A 22,897-nucleotide genomic window follows, 5' to 3' on the forward strand; every position below is an offset into this window, starting at 1 on the left:
ACCCTCTTCCAAAGAACCTTCAACTATTTTTGTGATTTTCGTTGCAATAGTTTCCTCAGAGATGGCAATGGGGATTCCCATGATGCTTGACCGTATCTCTATACATGTGAAGGGCTTCAAACCAAGTTCCTCTCTTGTTTTCCCTGCCAGACTGGGATTAATTAGAACTTTCTCATGCTCTTCCATCTTAGCAGCATGACTATTGTAAATTTCTGCCCTAGCCCAGAAGTGCTTAACCAGGTTCAAGTATGATGGACCATTCAGCATGAAGAAGTAATCATATAGGTACTAAGCTAGAGAAATAAAATCCATTGGATTTTCCACCTGAACATTCAAATCCCATTCTTCCAAAGACATCGTTCTTCCTTTGATTTGATATGATTCACCGGTAGTTACTTTGATGGAGGTTTCTTGATTTGAACTTGAGGAAGCCATTGATACTGATGAGGTTTTAGGGTTCTAAGGTTTTGATTTTGAAGAAGATGAAGTTTTTGCAGAGAATCAGTTTAAAAACAGAAAGTTTTTGAGTAGTGTGTGTTTTTGTCTAAGTGATTTGAGCAAAAACGATTGCAATTCAAAAGGGGACAAACAAACACATCATTAATGACTTAGGCGGCGTGAGATAGTACATTCAAAGCATAAAACATCATTGCCCTCTTACGTTATACACCAACACACTTATGCCACGTCAGAGTTTCTCAGAGTAACTGCCAAGTTAGTGGGACAGGTGCTACCAAAAAGTAACTTCCAATGTTTCCACTAACTCTGCTATTCAGGAGCATAAGATCCATCTTCTGGAGTTTAGATGCTGATGTCATCTTCAAAAGCACATTTTCCTCAGAACCTCAGTGAAGAGCTTCTGATGGACTATAGCTTCTGAACGACTTTAGAACCTAAATTCCTATTTAGAGACAAGCAATTTAATCAGACACAAAGTGCATGTTCAAATTTTTCTATATAAAGTCAAATCTTTCAACAGTTAAAGGCTTAGTAAATATATCAGCCCATTGATGTTCGGTATCAATGAATTATATATCTAAAATTCCTTTTTGAACATATTCTCTAATAAAGTGGTGTTTGATTTCAATATGCTTGGCTCTTGAATGTGGAATTGGATTGTTTGAAAAACAAATAGCAGCAGTATTATCACAATAAATGGGAATACTGTTAGTATTAATCTGATAGTCTTCCAACTGATGTTTCATCCAAAGGAGTTGTGTACAACAGCTTGCAGCTGAGATGTATTCTGCTTCTGTTGTAGACATAGCAATAGTTGCTTGTCTTTTGCTAGCCCATGAGATCAGATTCTCACCTAGAAACTGGCAATTGCCACTGGTTGATTTCCTTTCAATCTAAACACCAACATAGTCAGCATCACTGAATCCAACCAACTTATAATCTAAGGATTTCCTATAGAGGAGTCCAAGATTTGTTGTTCCTTTCAGATACCTGAAGATTCTTTGAACAACAGTTAAATGAGATTTCCTAGAATCTGATTGAAATCTTGCACACAAACATACACTGAATAAAATATATGGCCTAGATGCAGTGAGGTATAACAAAGAACCAAGCATACCTCTATACAGCTTCTGGTCTACCTTTTTTCCAGTATCTTCTTTGCTTAAGGTACAGGTTGGATGCATTGGAGTATTCTTCACTTTACAATCTTCCAGCTTGAACTTCTTTAGAAGCTCCTTTGTATATTTTGTTTGATGAACATATATTCCCATCTTTGCATTGATTGATTTGAATTCCAAAGAAGAACTTTAACTCTCCCATCATACTCATTTCAAATTCATCCTGTATCATCTTAGAAAATTCCATGAAAAAAGATGCATTAGTAGAACCAAATATTATATCATCAACATATATCTGCACAACAAGAATGTCTTTCTCAAGAGTCCTTCTGAAGAGTGTTGTGTCAACCTGACCTCTTTTAAAATCATTTTTAATCAGAAATTACTCAGCCTATCATACCAAGCTCTAGGAGCTTGTTTAAGACCATATAGTGATTTCCTTAGTTTATAAACATGGTCAGGATGCTTAAGATCCTCAAAACCAGGAGGTTGTTTGACAAACACTTCTTCTGATATCACTCCATTGAGAAATTCACTCTTTACATCCATTTGATATAATATAATGCCATGGTTTACTGCATAGGATAGAAGTAACCTGATTGCTTACAATCTTGCAACTAGAGCAAATGTTTCCGTAGAGTCAATGCCTTCTTGTTAACTGTAACCTTGAGCAACAAGTCTTGCTTTGTTTCTGACCACTTCACCTTCTTCATTCAGCTTGTTTCTGAATACCCATTTTGTTCCAATAATGTTCTTCTGCTGAGGTTTGGGTACCAGATCCCACACATCATTTCTCTAAAATTGATTGAGTTCTTCTTGCATAGCTATTATCCATCCATCATCTGATAGTGCTTCATCAACTGTAGTAGGTTCTATCACTGATAACAATCCCATCATTGACTCTTCTTGTCTAAAATATGATCTTGTTCTTCTAAGTCTTTCTTTATTTCCAATGATTTGATCCTCAGGATGTGAAGACTTGTACTTGAATGTTTTCATGGATTGATTAGCTTGTTGAGAACCATCTTGAGCTTCATTAGAAACTACTTCATCTTGAGCTTCATCAGAAACTACTTCATCTTGAGCTTCTAGAGTGGATTCAGCTTCTGGACTTTCTTCAGACTCAGGAGTCTGATCAGGTTCTGATGTATCTTCAGGCACCTGTATATCTGCAAAACTTTCACTTTGCTCTGGAGTTTCATTTTCAGGCTCTTTGTCATCAAATTTAACGTGCATTGATTCTTCAACACAGAATGTCTCTGAATTATACACTTTGTGAAATTCTGGCTGGCTAACAACAAAATGTTCTACGCGAAGTTCCAACACTTGTCACAGATTACAGATGATGAATGCGATGGTTAGAACATCATGCTAGCAGTGGACATAAATAAAACACAAAATAAAAGACTAGAAAGAAAATGGCACAGTGAGTTTGTTAACCCAGATCGGTGCAACGTTACCTACTCTGGGGGCTACCAAGCCAGGAAGGAAATCCACTAGTGTAGTCCATATTCTCTAGTTCTCAGCAAACACCTTGTTTACATTAAAGACCTATAACCTACCCGTATTGACTTCAACCTAGGAACTCCTAGATCTGAGATCCCATCTCACTCCCCTACAACTGATCACAAACCCTGTGATTCTGAAATTACAAACGCTTATAAAATGAAGTTACCTTCAAAACACAACAACTGAACACCGTACTTCACAGCTTTGGTGCAGTTTACAAACTACCTAACTCTTTGCTTAAAAGCTTCAGAGTAGTGCACAAATTACAACTCAAACACAGTCCTAAACATGCATCAAGATGATACACGAAAGGCTCACAAAATAACAGACTCAAAACCCTAGATGATCTATTCTTTTGAAATGATGGCTTGAATTATTCTTTAGGTCTTGTAGCCTTCTTTAAATACTGAAGCAATGCGGGTCATAAACATAAACAGGATTCAGATCAAACTGGTGATCCATTACTCAGTCAACGTGGCCGGATAAGGAAACTCCTAAAAAGTAGGCACATTAATAGGAACATTATGATCACCTTCAAACACTTTCCTAAGTCGTTACCACTTCCTCAGGAAATCAAATATGTTATGATCTTCTCATAACTCCATACGGTTTGACAAACACATGCTGGCGTGGATTCCTTAAAACAAGCGAACGCGTGCATAAACATAGGCAAGGCATTAGAACATTGTGTTCCACATCTGAAATGAATATTTGTTTTAGGCAAAAGTGAAGACAACATACAAATATCCAACACCCTGTATGCCTTTGACCTTTCAGAGTAACCTAAAAAGATTCCTCTTTGGGCCTTGGCATCAAATTTCTTCAGGCAGAGCTTGTTATTTAGAATGTAACAGGTACATCCTAATTGATGAAAGTAAGAGATATTGGGTCTTCTTCCCTTAAAGAGTTCATATGTTGTTTTCTCCAAGATAGGTCTGACATAGATTATATTTTGGACATAACATGTTGTATTCAATACTTCTGCCCATAAATGTTTAGCCAAATTATTTTCATGAATCATGGTTCTTGCCACTTTTTGTAAATTTCTAATCTTTCTCTCTACAACCCCATTTTGTTGTGGAGTTCTAGGAGAAGAGAATTCATGGATGATTCCATGTTTTTCACAAAAGGTTTCAAATGGTTCTTTTTCAAATTCTCCACCATGATTACTTCTTACTTTTAAAATCATCATTTCTTTTTCAGATTGTATTTGAGTGCAGAAGTTACTGAATACATCATATGCATTATCCTTACTTTTTAGGAATTTAACCCAAGTCCATCTGCTGTAATCATCAACAATGACCAATCCATATTTACTTCCATATAAGGATGCAGCACTAACTGGTCCAAACAAATCAATATAGAGTAAGTCTAAGGGTCTGGAGGTTGAGACAATGTTTTTAGTTTTAAAGGATGGTTTCACAATCTTCCCTTTCTGGCATGCACCACAAAGTACATCTGAATGATAGTCAATGTTAGGTAACCCTTTGACAAGTTGTAACTTGCTAAGCTTAGAGATTAATCTCCAGTTAGCATTCCCCATCCTTCTGTGCCATACCCATTTCTTATCATTCACTGATAGAAGACAAATTACCTTCTGATCAACCAGTTCAGAGAAGTTGATTTTATAGACATTTTCAATCCTCTTTCCCTTGAACACCATGGAGTTGTCATCCTTGTTAATTACTGTGCAGTTGGTCTTACCAAATATCACATCATAACCATTGTCACAAAACTGACTAATACTCAAAAGGTTATGTTCAAGATCATCTACCAACCACACATTATTAATAGAAATAGAGGAGTTACCAATAGTTCTTGTACCAATGAATCTTGCCAGATTGGTTGCCTCCAAACTTCACATTTCCTCCTTCTTTCATTGTGAGGGTGAGGAACATAGACTTCTCCCTTATCATATGTCTTGAGCAACCGCTGTCTAGGTACCATGATTTTTGCTTTTCCTTTGCTCTTAAGCATATCTGCAATATTGACAATTTCAGATTTAGGTACCCATTGTTTTATGGGTCCTTTGAGGTTAGTACTGAAAGTTTTACTCTTCACTTCTTGTACCTAGTATTGTGAGTTTGACAACTTCTGTTTAATCAGTACCTTGGATTTAGCACCTTTTGGTTTTGATTCACAAGAAGCACCAACTGTCTCGTTCTTTTGAAACTTAGACTTTAAGATACCAGACTCTGATTTCAACAGACTCTGAGGAACAGGTTCTGATCTCTTCAGAATCTTGATCTTTGAAGTCTTAGAATCAGAGTTTGTCGTTACATTGGGCTAAGAGTTCTTTGGCCTTGAAATATTCTTAGCCTTAGAGCTGACAGCTTCAGGTTCTAACTGAACCAGCGTTTCAAACTTAGCACCTTCGGGTACAAAGAAGGTTTTCAACCCTTCCTTAATGCATTCACAACATGCTTTAAGACTGACTTCATTAGGTTTCCCTTCTGAAAATCCAATCCCTTTACCATTGTTTCTGTAAATGTTGTAAATCATAGAAGCCACCTTGCTTCTGTCAATACCAGACACAATAAAATCTTCAAGAGCAATTTCATGTTTACTTAAAGGTTTTCCATTACACTTTTCTTGTAGCTTCTGACAAAAAATCTTGAGCTTCTCTTCATAGGTTTTACAAATGAAGTCAAAGTCTCTAAGTCCTTCTTCAGAAGCTTTCAGATCCAATAAAGTTGATTCTTGTTGTTTCATTAAATCAACATATTTTTCTTTTAAATCTTTCAACTCATTGGTTCTAAGTTCAAAATGTGTAAGGAGTTATTTAAGAGACTCAATAAGTTCTTCTCTGGGAATTTTAGAGTATACCTCATTTTCATCTTCAGATTCTGAGTCAAGTTCAACTTCTGATGTCACTGTAGCTACTAACCCCATAGCCTTATTTGCTTAATCTCCAGCTTCTTCCTTTTCAGACCCAAATTCACTGTCTAAATCTTCCATGGTTGCCATTAGACTCTTCTTAATCTGCTTCCTGAATTTTCTTGAGTTGAAGCTTGATTTCTTTGACTTGTCCTTTGATTTCTCCTTCTGAAGATCAGGGCAATCAGCAATGAAATGTCCAAGATTCTAACAGTTGAAGCATCCCTTCTGATCTTCTTTTTTGGAGCTTTTATAACCACCTCTCTTACTCAAAAACTTCATATTCTTTGTTGCCAGATACTCAAGCTTGTCAAAGAGCATATCCATCTTCTCAGTAGGATCTTCATCAGAATCTCCATCAGGTGATTCTTCTTCAGATTCGACAGCTTTAAGAGCTTTTGATGACTTCCCTTTAGATTGAAGGGCAATAGATTTACTCTTCTTAGCAGATTCATGTTCATTTAGACTTATCTCATGAACTTTGAGAGAGCTAACAAGATCTTCAATACTTAAAGTGTTTAAATCTTTAGCTTCCTCAATACCAGTAACCTTAGGTCTCCATCTAGCAGGTAAGCTTCTTAGTATCTTGCTTACATGATTAGAAGCAACATAGCTTTTCTTCAGTATTTGTACTCCAGAGACTAGGGTACAAAATCTTGAGTACATTTCCTCAATACTTTCATCATCCTTCATCTTGAACAACACATATTGATGAACAAGCATAATAGCCTTTGCTTCTCTGACTTTCTTGCTACCTTCATATTTTGCTCAAAGAGAAGCAAACATTGCCTTTGCAGTGGATTTTTCACTCATCTTCATATACTCTCCACGAGGTATAGCAAGAACAAGTGAACCTTTGATCTTGTGATGTTTCTTGTAAAACTTCTTCTGTGCAGGAGTATGTTTCTTTCTATCAATAGCCGCTCATTCTTCATCAAGAAGCAAGTCACCAACACCCTCTTCAAGAATATCCCACAGTTCTTCATCTCAACCCATGATGTAAATGTAGAAGTTTGTTTTCCACCAAGAGAATTCTTCAGGATCTCCATTAAACTTTGGAACTTTTCTAGAGTCAGCTTTCTTCTCATCATAGTCATAAGGAACAGCGTTGTTGTTGTTGTTGTTGTTCTGACCAGAACTGGAACTTTCACGAGACATCTTTTTCTCAGATCTTTTTCTGTTACACTGTTAAGTGTTAAGACAACAGACCAAGGCTCTAGATACCAATTGAAGGTGAGAAAAACACAAGAAGGGGGGTTGAATTGTGTTAGATTTTTCTTCATTTTCTCCTACTAAAATCACTGGTCAGAAGCAGATAGAGTTCAACTTCCGAAGTGATGTTCAGATTCTAAATGCAGCAGATAAAGAGAGAGAGAGAGAGAGAGAGAGAGAGAGAGAGAGCGAGAGAGAGAGAGAAAGGACACAAAGCAATTATACAGATTCCTTCCACAAACCGGAAGTAGTCCTGTCCCCCTTGCAATTCCACGGAGAGTTCACTAAAATGTAATATCTGATTACAACTGCTCACTCCTAAAACTAGCAAGAGACTTCAAACTTACTCAAGCACAACTGCAAGAGATTTCCTATGCTCCTGAACACAGTCAAGAGACTTCCTATGCTCAAGCACACAAGCAAGAGACTTCTATTCAAACAGAATTACAAAGAAATTTGTTTGAGGTTGAACACTTGGGATACAATCAGTGGTGTTCACAATACAAATCAGATATAGACTCCTAAGACTTTGGAATTTCTAAGATATGAAAGTGATTAAGAAATTCTAAGTGAACTTTTGATGTAGAGCAATTTCAGCAGAATTTTGGCGCATGTAAATTGTTGTAGAGTCCCACATATTCTCTAAGTCTTCACTCCTTTATATAGAGGTGTGAAAGAGACGTGAAATTGTCAGCACATCAAAAAGAGTCGTTTGAAGCTTGATCAAATCACCAATGGTCTTTTGCCTGATATGGTTATTGTCCTATGAAGGATCAATTTCAAATCCATTCCAAGTCTGGAGGAACAATGGTGCAGGCATAGCTGTTGTTTTTATCTTGTTGCAGAAACAAAACAGAGTAGTGGAGGTAGTGGTTGTATGATGTGATAAATCCGCAAGTGCAGGGTTTACCGAAGTAGTAAGAAAAGAGTATCGTTCCGACAGGGAGTTACGAATTCAATTTACTTTCAACAATGATTAGAAAAGAGATTTGAGTTATAAAGTTTGGATTTTTACGTAAAAGAAAATAATAAAAATAAAAGTGCCTTGGGATTATTGGTTCATCTAAATAACAAACCCTTCACAAACAAACCCTAAACCAGAATTTTATATTGGATTTACTTTCTAAAGACAAGTTTCTCTTAAGCCTATCACATCTCCTTTCGGTTTCAGTGAGTGTGTTCCTCTAGCAACCACGCCTATTCTCATGGTTGATTGCCTTTGGAATCCTTGAAGAACGAAACTTTGTTTGTCTCAAGGTTTGCTAGACTATTCTCATGTTTCACAATCATTGTCTAATTTCACTTGTTCCAATATCAAAACTCCACTTTCGCTTTATGAATTCGTATTTAAGATGATGAATTAACAAATACTAACCCTCCACTTTCGCGTCATGAGTTCGATATTTGTTAATTCATCATAATAACGGTGAAATTATATTAGAAAGTAGATTTATATAAAATCAGGGTTCAAGGCTTGGTTTGATTAGAGTTATGTCATTTAGACTTACCCAACAATCCCAAGATAAGAAGAGTCTACTCACTCACGTTCATTGTAGACATAGAAGAGAAGAAGAAGAAGAAGAACATAAAATAAAGGTGAACTTTTATTCCAAGAACAAAAGATGAATTGTTGTGATAGCTAGCTACTCTATTTATAGTTTACAATGACTTAAATCCTAAGCAATACATCACTAGAATGTTCCACAAGAAACCATGGGCTTTTAGGTCAGAAGTAAACTAATAGGTAGCTTGTCTTTTAAGCAAAAGCAGCAAAAGAGTGTCTGGGAGGTGGCACGGCCGTGTGGCTGGTGGCACGGGCTCTGCCAAGCTTCTGACTTGGGGAAATTGTATTTTTGTCTGCAATCTTCGTATTTTTGACCTGAATCGGCTCCAAATCTTCTTTCTTTTGCGCCAAGACTCAATCTTTCAATTATTTGTTCCTGAAATTAAATAACTTGCAATTGAAGTAAAATAGTTCTAAAAACGAAATAATATTAAATAAAACTGAATCAAATCTAAATAAAACGGACTCAAATATTATATTAAAAAGGCTAATTATTGACTCATCAAACTCCCCCACACTTGAATCTTTGCTTGTCCTCAAGCAAAAGGCATAAACATAGCAGCAATAAAAAGATTAACATATGACAGTTCAAATAAAAACTTATGTCTCCTCTAAGGCTTTATTTCAAGTGTACATTAATCACAACTTCAAGTATTCCTTGTGAACCTATTCAACCCAACAACAAGTCTTAAGTGAGTGTGTGTGTGTGTAGTCCAACCCTTTTCTTGCTCCTGTATAAGACAGATATTATGACGAACAGGATCTAATCTTAGCACTAAACCAACCGAGAAAAGTCCTTTCTTCATTACATATAAGAGAGATGAGAATTAATTAGATTATTTTGACAGTTTAAATGTCCTGGGGGACTGCAGATTGCTTAAGGGATACCATCTTCACGTTGGAAGTCAGTGAGGGAGTATCCTTTCTCCCTAGAGTCAACGATGCCCCCAAAGTAGTGCAGCATAATTATAAGTTAAAAGACACCTTCTTCACGTAGGAAGTCAGTGAGGGAGTATCCTTTCCCCCTAGAGTCAATGATGCCTCCTAATTATGCATTTGATTCTTTCCTCCTTTTAAAAGGATTTATGGAAGCTACTTTTAGTTATTAGAGAAGCACCACCTTCATGTAGGAAGTCAACGAGGGGGTATCGTTTCCCCCTAGATTCAATGATGTCTCCTTTATAAATATATTTGCTTCCGCACCAGTTTGATTTATCTTTTTATTCCCCACACAAACTTATACTACTTTTACTCTGATGACTTTTAAGGGTTAATGTACCACTAAAATTAGAACGTGCTCCTTAAAATACCTATTCATACACTTTCTCAAGGGATGCAACTTTATGTTTTTCTCATTGGAGAATTTTCACAATAAAACATGATGTGTGTATAGCAAGAACACTTAAAACACAAGAAATCACTTTCATGCACAAGAAACAACCATTTTGGAAGAGACAACAAAAATTTTATGTCATAATTTATAATAATAACAAGCCGCATTTTGTGCCTTTCGCAATAAAACATAACAAAAGAATTAAAGTTTAAGAGAGTTTGGAAACAATACGAAACTTAATAAAAATAAGACAGGACACTTTATTGGCTCCCCACCACACTTAGGAGAAGCGTTGTCCTCAATGATTTGAAAAAGAAAAGAAAAAGAAGAAGAAGAGAAAGGAAGAGGAAGAAGAAGAGAAGAGGAGAGAGAGAAGAGTAAAGGAAGAGGAAAACTCACAATTTATTGAGGTCCATAAGGGGGACCTTGGAGGTTAAGGTGCTGCATCATCCTCAAGAGCATGTGGTTATTTTCTTCATGCATACGATTGCCCCTTTGGATATCATTTCGCTGCCCGAAGATTTCAACACCTTGTCTTTGTTGCTTGATGCTTATCCTTTGAATTTCATTATGCATCCATGTCCATCGGTCATTGTGATATTGTCCACCGGCTTCATGGTCATGGTGCACCGCATCACCGTGCAAGTGAGCATCTACCTCATCCTCATCATCACTATCATCACCATGATCTTCTTGTACCTGCGGGTTAGTACCAACATAAAGCTAATTTTTCCTCCTTTCCTTTTTTCTTTTGAAGCTATTGACCTTGTTTGTCTTGGGTTGGTTTGGGAAGGTTAGGTTTTGGTGAGGTTTTGTGTGGGAAAGGTTGGTTTAGTGATGGGGTTGTGGTTTAAGTACGGTTTTTGAGTTTAATGATGGAGATTGGTGAAGTAATTGTGGTTTTTGGGTCAGGGTTATAAGGTATACAAATTTGGTGGATTTTTGGTTTGGGTGGATGAAAGTTGTTTTTGATAGATGGATTATGTTTAGAATGATGTTTGGAGATGATTCGGTTTAAAAATTGTTTGATTTGGTTGAATTTTGGTGGAGTTATGGAGGTTTTAGAGAGAAGTTTAAAAGAAGAAAGAGTTGTAGTGATTGAATGAGGAAGAATAGGGAAGAAGAAAAGAATTTTTTATTTTTTTTTTTATTTTTTTTTGTTGGCTGATGGGTTGGCACGGCTGTGGCAAGCTTCTGGAAAATGAGGGTGGTTTTTTTTTTTTTTACAAACTAGGCAATTTTTTTTCCTCTTTTTCGCATCAAATTTGGACAAATACCTACAAAACAAAATAACACAAAACAAACAAAATAAAAGCAATTAAAACTCGTGGGTTTCCTCCCACGAAGCGCTCGTTTAAAGTCATTAGCTTGACAATCAAAATGTTCCTCTACCCTATACCTAATCTTTCAGAAAGGGACAATGACATCAAACTAACACCATCCCCTAGATCACACATGACTTTCTTAATGGTTTCACTCCCAATCACACAAGGGGTGGAAAAATTCTCAATCACTCTGAGGTTAGGCTTAGCAAGCCTTTGTGGGAAATGAATTTTGAGTTTATGAGGTGGTGAAACAATTGGCTTATCACTTTCTCCTATGGCTTTCTCACTTTGCGGTTTTTCGCTCTCTATCTCACACTCAATTGTCTTAGTTTTCATAATGGGGTCCTCTAATTGCTTACCGTCCCTAAGTTTAATAACATTTATAAGGCCTTTGGGGTTGGCTTCAGTTTGGCTCGGAAAGACTTCGGGGGTTTGAGAGGAAGTAGCTACTTGTTGGGCTACTTGAGAGATTTGAGTTTCTAGCATTCTAGTGTGAGTAGCAATGGAGTCCACTTTTGATGTAAGTTTGACAAGGGAGTCATTTAAAAATCTAGTTTGATTTTTAAGTTCTTGAAATTGCTTGGATTGATCCATAACACATTTTTCTAGTAAAATTTCCAAGTTGGATTTTTGAGGGACTCTTTGGTTGTTGCACAACCGGGTGGTGTTGTTTTCTTTCCAAAGGGATTTTGAGGAGTTTTATAAAAAAATTGGTTTGGCCTCATTCCTTGATAATATTGAGGACTTTCAACAGCACTACCTAGTTGGCGTTCAACGCCGGTATGGCCAAACATTCCACAAACTTCACATGGTGATGAAACAGGAGCAGGTGTGACAGCACTAGTATTCATTTTATCAAATTTTTGTGCGAGTGCGTCAACGATAGTAGCTAGTTGATCAAGGGAAGAAATTTCATACATACCTGCCTCTTTTTTAGAGGGTGAAAATGTAACACCCCGTTTTCCCGACATTAAAATTTCATAATAAATCAGAGTATTTTCAATCATAAACAGAATGCTACACTTCTTAAAAATAGTAAAATTGAATGGATAACAATTTATCCTTCAAAATTATTCAACTTAATCTTTAAAACTACGCAGCGGAATTAGTTTAACATCATAAAAGTCTTTGGCACGCATGACTCATCATAAAAATCTCATAAAGTCTTTGTTCATCATTTATTTCATGAAAATTCAAAGCAATACGTAAGGAACAGAAAACTGTAACATAATTCCCATCCCGTTACATATCAGAGCACCTAAAGACACATAGTGAGGAGTCCACTCACGACCACGCCTATTCTTGATTACCTGCAAGTTACCCATACGAAGGGCAACATTTTCACGCAGAAGGGGTGAGATTTCATAAACAGTAATATTAAGCATATATTTCATCAATTACATTTAACAACTTAAGCTTTATCATTATATCATATAACAATTATGTAAAATCATTGCATCATAATCATTCACCAACATAAGCATATAGCATCATATCATCACCACAGACAACTTCTTAATCGGCATCAACATCAACTTCATAAGATAACTTAACTCTTGACTTGACAAATGCAACTCAACTCGATTATGAAGCTCTTATCATCTTAGATCATCTTGAATATGCAAATGCATGTGGTACCAATCCAGGGCATCAAGCCCCCAACTTAATTGAGCAAAAGCTCCAGGGCATCAAGCCCTCAACGTGTTTGAGCAATAGCTCCTGGGCATCAAGCCCTCAACTTTGAATGAGTATGCATGGACTCAACAACTTACAACATGAACAACATCGACATCTTATATGATTCCAATACTTTTGACGACATCCTACAACTTTACAACTTAGGCCGATATATACGACTTTATGACATTAATGGTCAACAACAGCAAAACAGTAACATCTTCGCATGACATTATCATAACTCCTCAATCATAGACAACATCTTATATCATCATATTTAACAACATATGCTTTAACACAACTTGGGCATAACAACTTGAATGGCATAAGCAACATGACATTATACAACATACAATAATCACATAATATATTCCAACCTATTAACAACAATAGCAACATATACATCAATCAATTACTTACATATCAAACCAAGTTAGATTCATCACAAAATAGATTAAATACTTATAAACACCTTAATTAAACTCATAGTACTCAAGCTTTGAAGTTTGGAGACAATCCATAAGTTTTGGGTTAGTTTTCATAAAATTTCACTAAGACCTCCTTAGAGTATTTTCATCATATCTTAAGATCTAAAAATGATTTTCCAGCCAAACCAAAGCCACTAGAAAGCTAACTCAATTATCTACAACTTTCATGTTTACACCAAAAGCCAGTTCGGAACATAAATGGGTGAAAAAGATGCAAGAACGCGAAACAGGGGATGCTGTCAATCGAAGTACGATTTGGAAAATCGGAGTACGAGTTTCTGGGTCAAAATTAGCATTTTCATTCGTAAATAATTGGAGCACGATTTGACAATATTGGAGCACGATTTGGCACAGGCTGTTACGATTTTTGAACCATTTTTCACCCCAAAAACCCAATTTTCAGTCACCAAAACCCCAAATTTGATAGGGAACATTGCCTATGATCATTCTAAGACCTAGACATCAATTCAACACAACAATTCATGGGAAATTCATGCACTTTCAACAATTAAATTCATAATTCAAAGACCTAATTTCTCAAACAACAAAGCTATGAACAACAACATAAGATTAACCCTAATCCCCAAAACTCACAACCTACAACTTTTGTCAAACCCAATTTCAGAAAAACATACTTAAGATTAGAGAATATGAATCCCACCCTTACCATAGATTGTCTTTCTGAAATCAAAAGCAGCCTTCTTCGTTCCTAGGGTTCTCTCTCTGAGTTCTCCTCTTTCCCAAAAGCGTTTTTAACGTAAAACGTTTCTAACCATTCCTCTTCTATTTATCTCTTCTTTCTATTCTCTCTTATTTCTATTCTCAACACTAAACTTTCTCAAAACATAACACAGCCCCACATCTTAATATTTATATTATTTTCAAATCTTATTTTATTAAATAATAATATAAGTCACAACATCTCATAAAATCTCTAAAAATCATATAATTCACATAAATATTATAAATCACATAAATCATACCAATCATACATAAATATAATCTAAAACTCATTAAAATAATTAAATAATCGAAACGGGCGTTACAACTCTCCCCAACTTATAGAATTTTCGTCCTCGAAAATTTACCTCTAGCAAACAACTCTAGATAAGACTCCAACATCTTACTCTCTAGCTCCCACGTCAAGCCTTCACCAGTCGCTCCGTCCCAAACGACTTTCACAAGGGGTATCTCATTGCCTCTCAACTTCTTCACTTCACGTCCTTCGATCCTCACTGGTAAGGTCTCAACTGTAAGGTTATCTCTAACTTGCACATCATCTCTTTGGATCACATGAGATGGATCCGGAACATACTTCCGAAGTTGCGACACATGAAACACATTATGCAAATTCGAAAGATCCGGTTGTAAACCCACTCGGTAAGCCACCGTTCCAATTCTTTCTGATATCTGATATGGACCAATAAACTTCGGAGTCAACTTCTTTGACTTCAATGCACGACCCACGCCGGTCATGGGAGTAACTCTTAAGAATACATGATCTCCTTCTTGGAACTCAAGGTCTTTCCTACGCTTATCATGATAACTCTTTTGTCGACTCTGCGACGCTTTCATCTTTTCTTGAATCATCTTTACCTTCTCAGTAGTCTGTTGAACAATTTCTGGTCCTAAAACCACATTCTCACCTGACTCAAACCAACACAACAGAGTTCTGCACTTCCGACCATACAAAGCCTCGAATGGTGCCATTCCAACACTAGAATGAAAACTGTTATTGTACGTGAATTCTATCAACGGAAGATGACTATCCCAAGTTCCTCCTTGCTCAAGTACACAAACTCTCAACAAGTCTTCCAACGACTGAATCCGACTGACCATCTGTCTGAGGATTATAAGCCGAACTCAATCTCAACTTAGAACCTAAGGCCTCTTGCAAACTCTTCCAAAATCTAGAAGTAAATCTTGGATCTCTATCCGTCACAATGCTCGAAGGAACACCATGCAGCTTCACTATATCTCGAATATAAATTTCTGCCAACTGAGCTATAGGAAAACTAATATTAATCGGAATAAAGTGAGCCGACTTCGTCAATCTATCAACAATCACCCAAATGGCATCATTCCCTTTAGGAATATTGGGAAAACTCATCACAAAATCCATGGATATACTATCCCATTTCCACTCGGCACATTTAAAGGTGTCATCAATCCAGCAGGTTTCTGATGCTCAACTTTTGACTTCTGACAAATCAAACAGGAATACACAAACTGTGCCACATCACGTTTCAGTCCAGACCACCAGAACAACTTCTTCAAATCATGATACATCTTTGTAGCTCCCAGATGAATACTCAAGATACTCCTATGACTCTCTTCAAGAATCATCTTCTTCATCTCATCATTGTCTGGAATACACATCCTACCTCGAAATCTCAACACGCCTTGATCATCGACCTTAAAGTCACTATCTTCAGTCTGATTGTCAGCAACCAACAAGTCCACCAACTTAACATCGACTTTCTGCACTTCTTTAATACTTTTCAAGAAATCATTTTCAATCTTCAGCATACTCAGCTTAACACTTTGAGGTGACAATTCACACACCAAACTCAGGTCTCTAAACTGCTCTAGCAAATCAAACTCTTTAGCCATCATAGCAGACATATGTAAAGTCTTCATACTTAAAGCGTCTGCAACTACATTAGCTTTACCCGGATGATAATTCAAACCAAATTCATAATCTTTCAGCAATTCAAGCCACCTTCGCTGCCTCATATTCAATTCCTTCTGATCAAACAAGTACTTCAAGCTCTTGTGATCACTAAACACCTCAAATCTCGAACCATACAAGTAATGTCTCCAAATCTTAAGCACAAATACAACTACAGCTAGTTCAAGATCATGAGTAGGATAATTTCGTTCATGAATTCTCAACTGTCTTGATGCATAAGCAACCACTTTACCATCTTTCATAAGCACACCTCCTAAGCCCAACTTGGACGCATCAGAATACACCACAAAAGGTTCATCAGGCTTCGGCAAAATCAAAACTGGGCTGTCGTCAAACGCTTCTTCAATTCATTAAAACTATTCTCACGCTGAACATCCCACACAAAGGCCTTACCTATACAAGTCGACTGCGTTAATGGAAGTGCCAACTTAGAAAACCCCTTTATAAATCTTCTGTAATAACCAGCCAAGCACAAAAAGCTTCTAATCTCTGTAACCGACTTAGGAGTCTCCCATTGTGATACCGCTTCAACTTTAGACGGATCAACTGCAATACCACTGCCAGAAATAACATAGCCGAGAAAACTTACCTCTTTCAACCAGAATTCACACTTTGACAATTTAGAATAAAGCTTCTTCTCCTTCAGCACTTGCAAGACAATCTTCAAATGCTCAGCATGTTCTTCTTCAGTCTTAGAATAAATCAAAATATCGTCGATGAACACAACCACGAAGCGATCCAAAAATGCATGAAAAATGCGATTCATATACTCCATAAACACACCAGGTGCATTACTAACACCGAAAGACATCACTTTATACTCATAATGTCCATAACGGGTTCTAAAAGCTGTCTTCTGCATATCTTCATCTTTTACTTTAATCTGGTGATAACCGGATCTCAAGTCAATCTTGCTAAACACACGTGCACCCACTAACTCATCCATTAAATCATCAATTCTTGGAAGTGGATACCTATTCTTTATAGTTGCTTTATTCAACTGTTGATAATCAATGCACAAGCTCATACTACCATCTTTCTTCTTTACTAGCAATACCGGCGCTCCCCAAGGCGAAACACTCGGTCTTATAAATTTCTTATCAAGCAAATCCTCCAACTGTTTCTTCAACTCAGCTAACTCAGATGCCGACATATGGTAAGGTGTCATAGACACAGACTTCGTTCCTGGAAAAAGATCAATCGAAAATTCAACTTCCCTCTCCGACGGCTGACACTTCGTGATGTGCCGGACGATCAAACAATAATCTCTTCAAAAGAACTTCTGGAAATTTGCACACCACTTGTAACCTATCAATCACCGCTTGATTCTCAATGGACAAAGACACCATCAAAGAAAACATCAAAATTCCATCCCGTTCTAACTGCTTCAGCTGCTTAGTAGACAAAAACTCTGCTCCACTTTCTTCTTCAGCAGAAGAGAAATACACCGACTTACTGAAACAATTAATGTGAACATGGTTGTACTCCAACCAGTTCATACAAAGGGTTAAACAACAAACAACAAACACGACAACTCAATGACGGTATCTACACCGTCAAATGACACTACTCGACTCATATATTTGTCCGGATGGACCGACCTGCTCTGATACCAATTGTAACACCCCGTTTTCCCGACATAAAAATTTCATAATAAATCAGAGTATTTTCAATCATAAACGGAATGCTACACTTCTTAAAAATCATAAAATTGAATGGATAACAATTTATCCTTCAAAATTATTCAACTTAATCTTTAAAACTACGCAGCGGAATTATTTTAACATCATAAAAGTCTTTGGCATGCAGGCCTCATCATAAAAATCTCATAAAGTCTTTGTTCATCATTTATTTCATGAAAATTCAAAGCAATACGTAAGGAACAGAAAACTGTAGCATAATTCTCATTCCGTTACATATCATAGCACCTAAAGACACATAGTGAGGAGTCCACTCACGACCACGCCTATTCTTGATTACCTGAAAGTTACCCATACGAAGGGCAACATTTTCACGCAGAAGGGTTGAGATTTCATTAACAATAATATTAAGCATATATTTCATCAATTACATTTAACAACTTAAGCTTTATCATTATATCATATAACAGTTATGTAAAATCATTGCATCATAATCATTCATCAACATAATCATATAGCATCATATCATCACCATAGACAACTTCTTAATCGGCATCAACATCAACTTCATAAGAAAACTTAACTCTTGACTCGACAAATGCAACTCGACTCGACTATGCAACTCTTATCATCTTAGATCATCTTGAATATGCAAATGCATGTGGTACCAATCCAGGGCATCAAGCCCTCAGCATATTTGAGCGTAAAAAGGCTCCAGGGCATCAAACCCCCAACTTAATTGAGCAAAAGCTCTAGGGCATCAAGCCCTCAACGTGTTTGAGCAATAGCTCCAGGGCATCAAGCCCTCAACTTTGAATGAGTATGCATGGACTCAACAAATTACAACTTGAACAACATCAACATCTTATATGACTCCAATATTTGGAACGACATCTTCCAACTTTACAACTTAGGCCGACATATACGACTTTATGACATTAATGGATAACAATTTATCCTTCAAAATTATTCAACTTAATCTTTAAAACTACGCAGCGGAATTATTTTAACATCATAAAAGTCTTTGGCATGCAGGCCTCATCATAAAAATCTCATCAAGTCTTTGTTCATCATTTATTTCATGAAAATTCAAAGCAATACGTATGGAACAGAAAACTGTGGCATAATTCTCATCCCGTTACATATCATAGCACCTAAAGACACATAATGAGGAGTCCACTCACGACCACGCCTATTCTTGATTACCTGAAAGTTACCCATACGAAGGGCAACATTTTCACGCAGAAGGGTTGAGATTTCATTAACAATAATATTAAGCATATATTTCATCAATTACATTTAACAACTTAAGCTTTATCAATATATCATATAACAATTATGTAAAATCATTGCATCATAATCATTCACCAACATAAGCATATAGCATCATATCATCACCATAGACAACTTCTTAATCGGCATCAACATCAACTTCATAAGATAACTTAACTCTTGACTCGACAAATGCAACTCAACTCGACTATATAACTCTTATCATCTTAGATCATCTTGAATATGCAAATGCATGTGGTACCAATCCAGGGTATCAAGCCCTCAACATATTTGAGCATAAAAAGGCTCCAGGGCATCAAGCCCCCAACTTAATTGAGCAAAAGCTTCAGGGCATCAAGCCCTCAACGTGTTTGAGCAATAGCTCCAGGGCATCAAGCCCTCAACTTTGAATGAGTATGCATGGACTCAACAACTTACAACATGAACAACATCGACATCTTATATGATTCCAATACTTTTGACGACATCCTACAACTTTACAACTTAGGCCGATATATACGACTTTATGACATTAATGGTCAACAACAGCAAAACAGCAACATCTTTGCATGACATTATCATAACTCCTCAATCATAGACAACATCTTATATCATCATATTTAACAACATATGCTTTAACACAACTTGGGCATAACAACTTGAATGACATAAGCAACATGACATTATACAACATACAATAATCACATAATATATTCCAACCTACTAACAACAATAGCAACATATACATCAATCAATTACTTACATATCAAACCAAGTTAGATTCATCACAACATAGATTAAATACTTATAAACACCTTAATTAAACTCAGAGTACTCAAGCTTTGAAGTTTGGAGACAATCCATAAGTTTTGGGTTAGTTTTCATAAAATTTCACTAAGACCTCCTTAGAGTATTTTCATCATATCTTAAGATCTAAAAATCATTTTTCAGCCAAACCAAAGCCACTAGAAAGCTAACTCAATTATCTACAACTTTCATGTTTACACCAAAAGCCAGTTTGGAACAGAAATGGGTGAAAAAGATGCAAGAACGCGAAACAGGGGATGCTGTCAATCGGAGTACGATTTGGAAAATCGGAGTACGATTTTCTGGGTCAAAATTAGCATTTTCATTCGTAAATAATCGGAGCACGATTTGACAATATCGGAGCACGATTTGACACAGGCTGTTACGATTTTTGCACCATTTTTCATCCCAAAATCCCAATTTTCAGTCACCCAAACCCCAAATTTGATAGGGAACATTGCCTAAGATCATTCTAAGACCTAGACAACAATTCAACACAGCAGTTCATGGGAAATTCATGCACTTTCAACAATTAAATTCATAATTCAAAGACCTAATTTCTCAAACAACAAAGCTATGAACAACAACATAAGATTAACCCTAATCCCCAAAACTCACAACCTACAACTTTTGTCAAACCCAATTTCAGAAAAACATACTTAAGATTAGAGAATATGAATCCCACCCTTACCTTAGATTGTCTTTCTGAAATCAAAAGCAGCGTTCTTCGTTCCTAGGGTTCTCTCTCTGAGTTCTCCTCTTTCCCAAAAGCATTTTTAACGTAAAACGTTTCTAACCCATTCCTCTTCTATTTATCTCTTCTTTCTATTCTCTCTTATTTCTATTCTCACCACTAAACTTTCTCAAATCACAACACAGCCCCACATCTTAATATTTATATTATTTTCAAATCTTATTTTATTAAATAATAATGTAAGTCACAACATCTCATAAAATCTCTAAAAATCATATAATTCACATAAATATTATAAATCACATAAATCATACCAATCATACATAAATATAATCTAAAACTCATTAAAATAATTAAATAATCGAAACGGGCGTTACAACTCTCCCCAACTTATAGAATTTTCATCCTCGAAAATTTACCTCTAGCAAACAACTCTGGATAAGACTCCAAATCTTACTCTCTAGCTCCCACGTCAAGCCTTCACCAGTCTCTCCATCCCAAACGACTTTCACAAGGGGTATCTTTTTGCCTCTCAACTTCTTCACTTCACGACCTTCGATCCTCACTGGTAAGGTCTCAACCGTAAGGTTATCTCTAACTTGCACATCATCTCTTTGGATCACATGAGATGGATCCGGAACATACTTCCGAAGTTGCGACACATGAAACACATTATGCAAATTCAAATGATGCGGTGGTAAACCCACTCGGTAAGCCACCGTTCCAATTCTTTCTGATATCTGATATGGACCAATAAACTTCGGAGTCAACTTCTTTGACTTCGGTGCAGGCATAGCTGTTGTTTTTATCTTGTTGCAGAGACAAAACAGAGTAGTGGAGGTAGTGGTTGTATGATGTGATAAATCCACAAGTGCACGGTTTACCGAAGTAGTAAGAAAAGAGTATCGTTCCGACAGGGAGTTACGAATTCAATTTACTTTCAACAATGATTAGAAAAGAGTTTTGAGTTATAAAGTTTGGATTTTTATGTAAAAGAAAATAATAAAAGTGTCTTGGGATTATTGGTTCATCTAAATAACAAACCCTTCACAAACAAACCCTAAACCATAATTTTATATTGGATTTACTTTCTAAAGACAAGTTTCTCTTTAGCCTATCACATCTCCTTTCGTTTCAGTGAGTGTGATCCTCTAGAAACCACACCTATTCTCATGGTTGATTGCCTTTGGAATCCTTGAAGAACAAAACTTTATTTGTCTCAAGGTTTGCTAGACTATTCTCTTGTTTTGCAATCCTTGTCTAATTTCACTTGTTCCAATATCAAAACTCCACTTTCGCCATATGAATTGATATTTGAGGTGATGAATTAACAAATACTAAGCCTCCACTTTCGCTTCATGAGTTTGATATTTGTTAATTCATTATAATAACGGTGAAATTAGATTAGAAAGTAGATTTATCTAAAATTAGGGTTCAAGGCTTGGTTTGATTATAGTTATGTCATTTAGACTTACCCAACAATCTCAAGACAAGAAGAGTCTACTCACTCACATTCATTGTAGACATAGAAGAGAAGAAGAAGAAGAAGAAGAAGAAGAAGAAGAAGAAGAAGAAGAAGAAGAAGAAGAAGAAGAACATAAAATAAAGGTGAACTTTTATTCCAAGAACAAAAGACGAATTGTTGTGATAGCTAGCTACTCCATTTATAGTTTACAATGACTTAACTCCTAAGCAATACAACACTAGAATGTTCCACAAGAAACCATGGGCTTTTAGGTCAGAAGTAAACTAATAGGTAGCTTGTCTTTTAAGCAAAAGCAACTAAAGAGTGTCTGGGAGGTGGCACGGCCGTGTGGCTGGTGGCACGGGCCGTGCCAAGCTTCTGACTTGGGGAAATTGTATTTTTGTCATCAATCTTCGTATTTTTGACCATAATCAGGTCCAAATCCTCTTTCTTTTGCTCCAAGACTCAATCTTTTTTTTTTGAAAAAACCAAGACTCAATCTTTCAATTATTTGTTCCTGAAATTAAATAACTTGCAATTGAAGTAAAATAGTTCTAAAAAGAAAATAATATTAAATAAAACGGAATCAAATCTAAATAAAACGGACTCAAATATTATATTAAAAATGCTAATTATTGACTCATCATTGTACAATTCGCACAATTGTCCTTTTTCAACGCTCTTCAAGGAACCAGCATCCAATCCCTTCAAATCCTTTTGAATTAGCCGTTGCTTCACTCTTCTGGTCTTCTGCAATACTAGGCG

The 22,897-nt window shown here is 36.4% G+C and overlaps 1 protein-coding gene and 1 pseudogene across 1 annotated transcript in view; both read right to left on the minus strand.

The window, feature by feature from the left end:
- Nucleotides 1-920: 920 nt before the first annotated feature.
- LOC146915776 (secreted RxLR effector protein 161-like) lies at nucleotides 921-1,643 on the minus strand (annotated as a pseudogene).
- Nucleotides 1,644-11,460: 9,817 nt separating this feature from the next.
- Nucleotides 11,461-22,897, minus strand: part of LOC146915777 (uncharacterized) — a 46,001-nt gene continuing 34,564 nt past the window's right edge. The window contains exons 4-5 of the mRNA XM_085721435.1: nucleotides 16,270-16,284; nucleotides 11,461-11,936 (exon numbers count right to left, since the gene is read on the minus strand). Of these exons, the coding sequence (XP_085577561.1) occupies nucleotides 11,461-11,936; nucleotides 16,270-16,284 (491 nt within the window). The remainder of the gene's footprint in view (nucleotides 11,937-16,269; nucleotides 16,285-22,897) is intronic.

The sequence above is a fragment of the Medicago sativa genome, chromosome 6, assembly GCF_051527215.1.
Source record: "Medicago sativa cultivar Bolivia chromosome 6, Bolivia_mono, whole genome shotgun sequence".
NCBI lineage: Eukaryota > Viridiplantae > Streptophyta > Magnoliopsida > Fabales > Fabaceae > Medicago > Medicago sativa.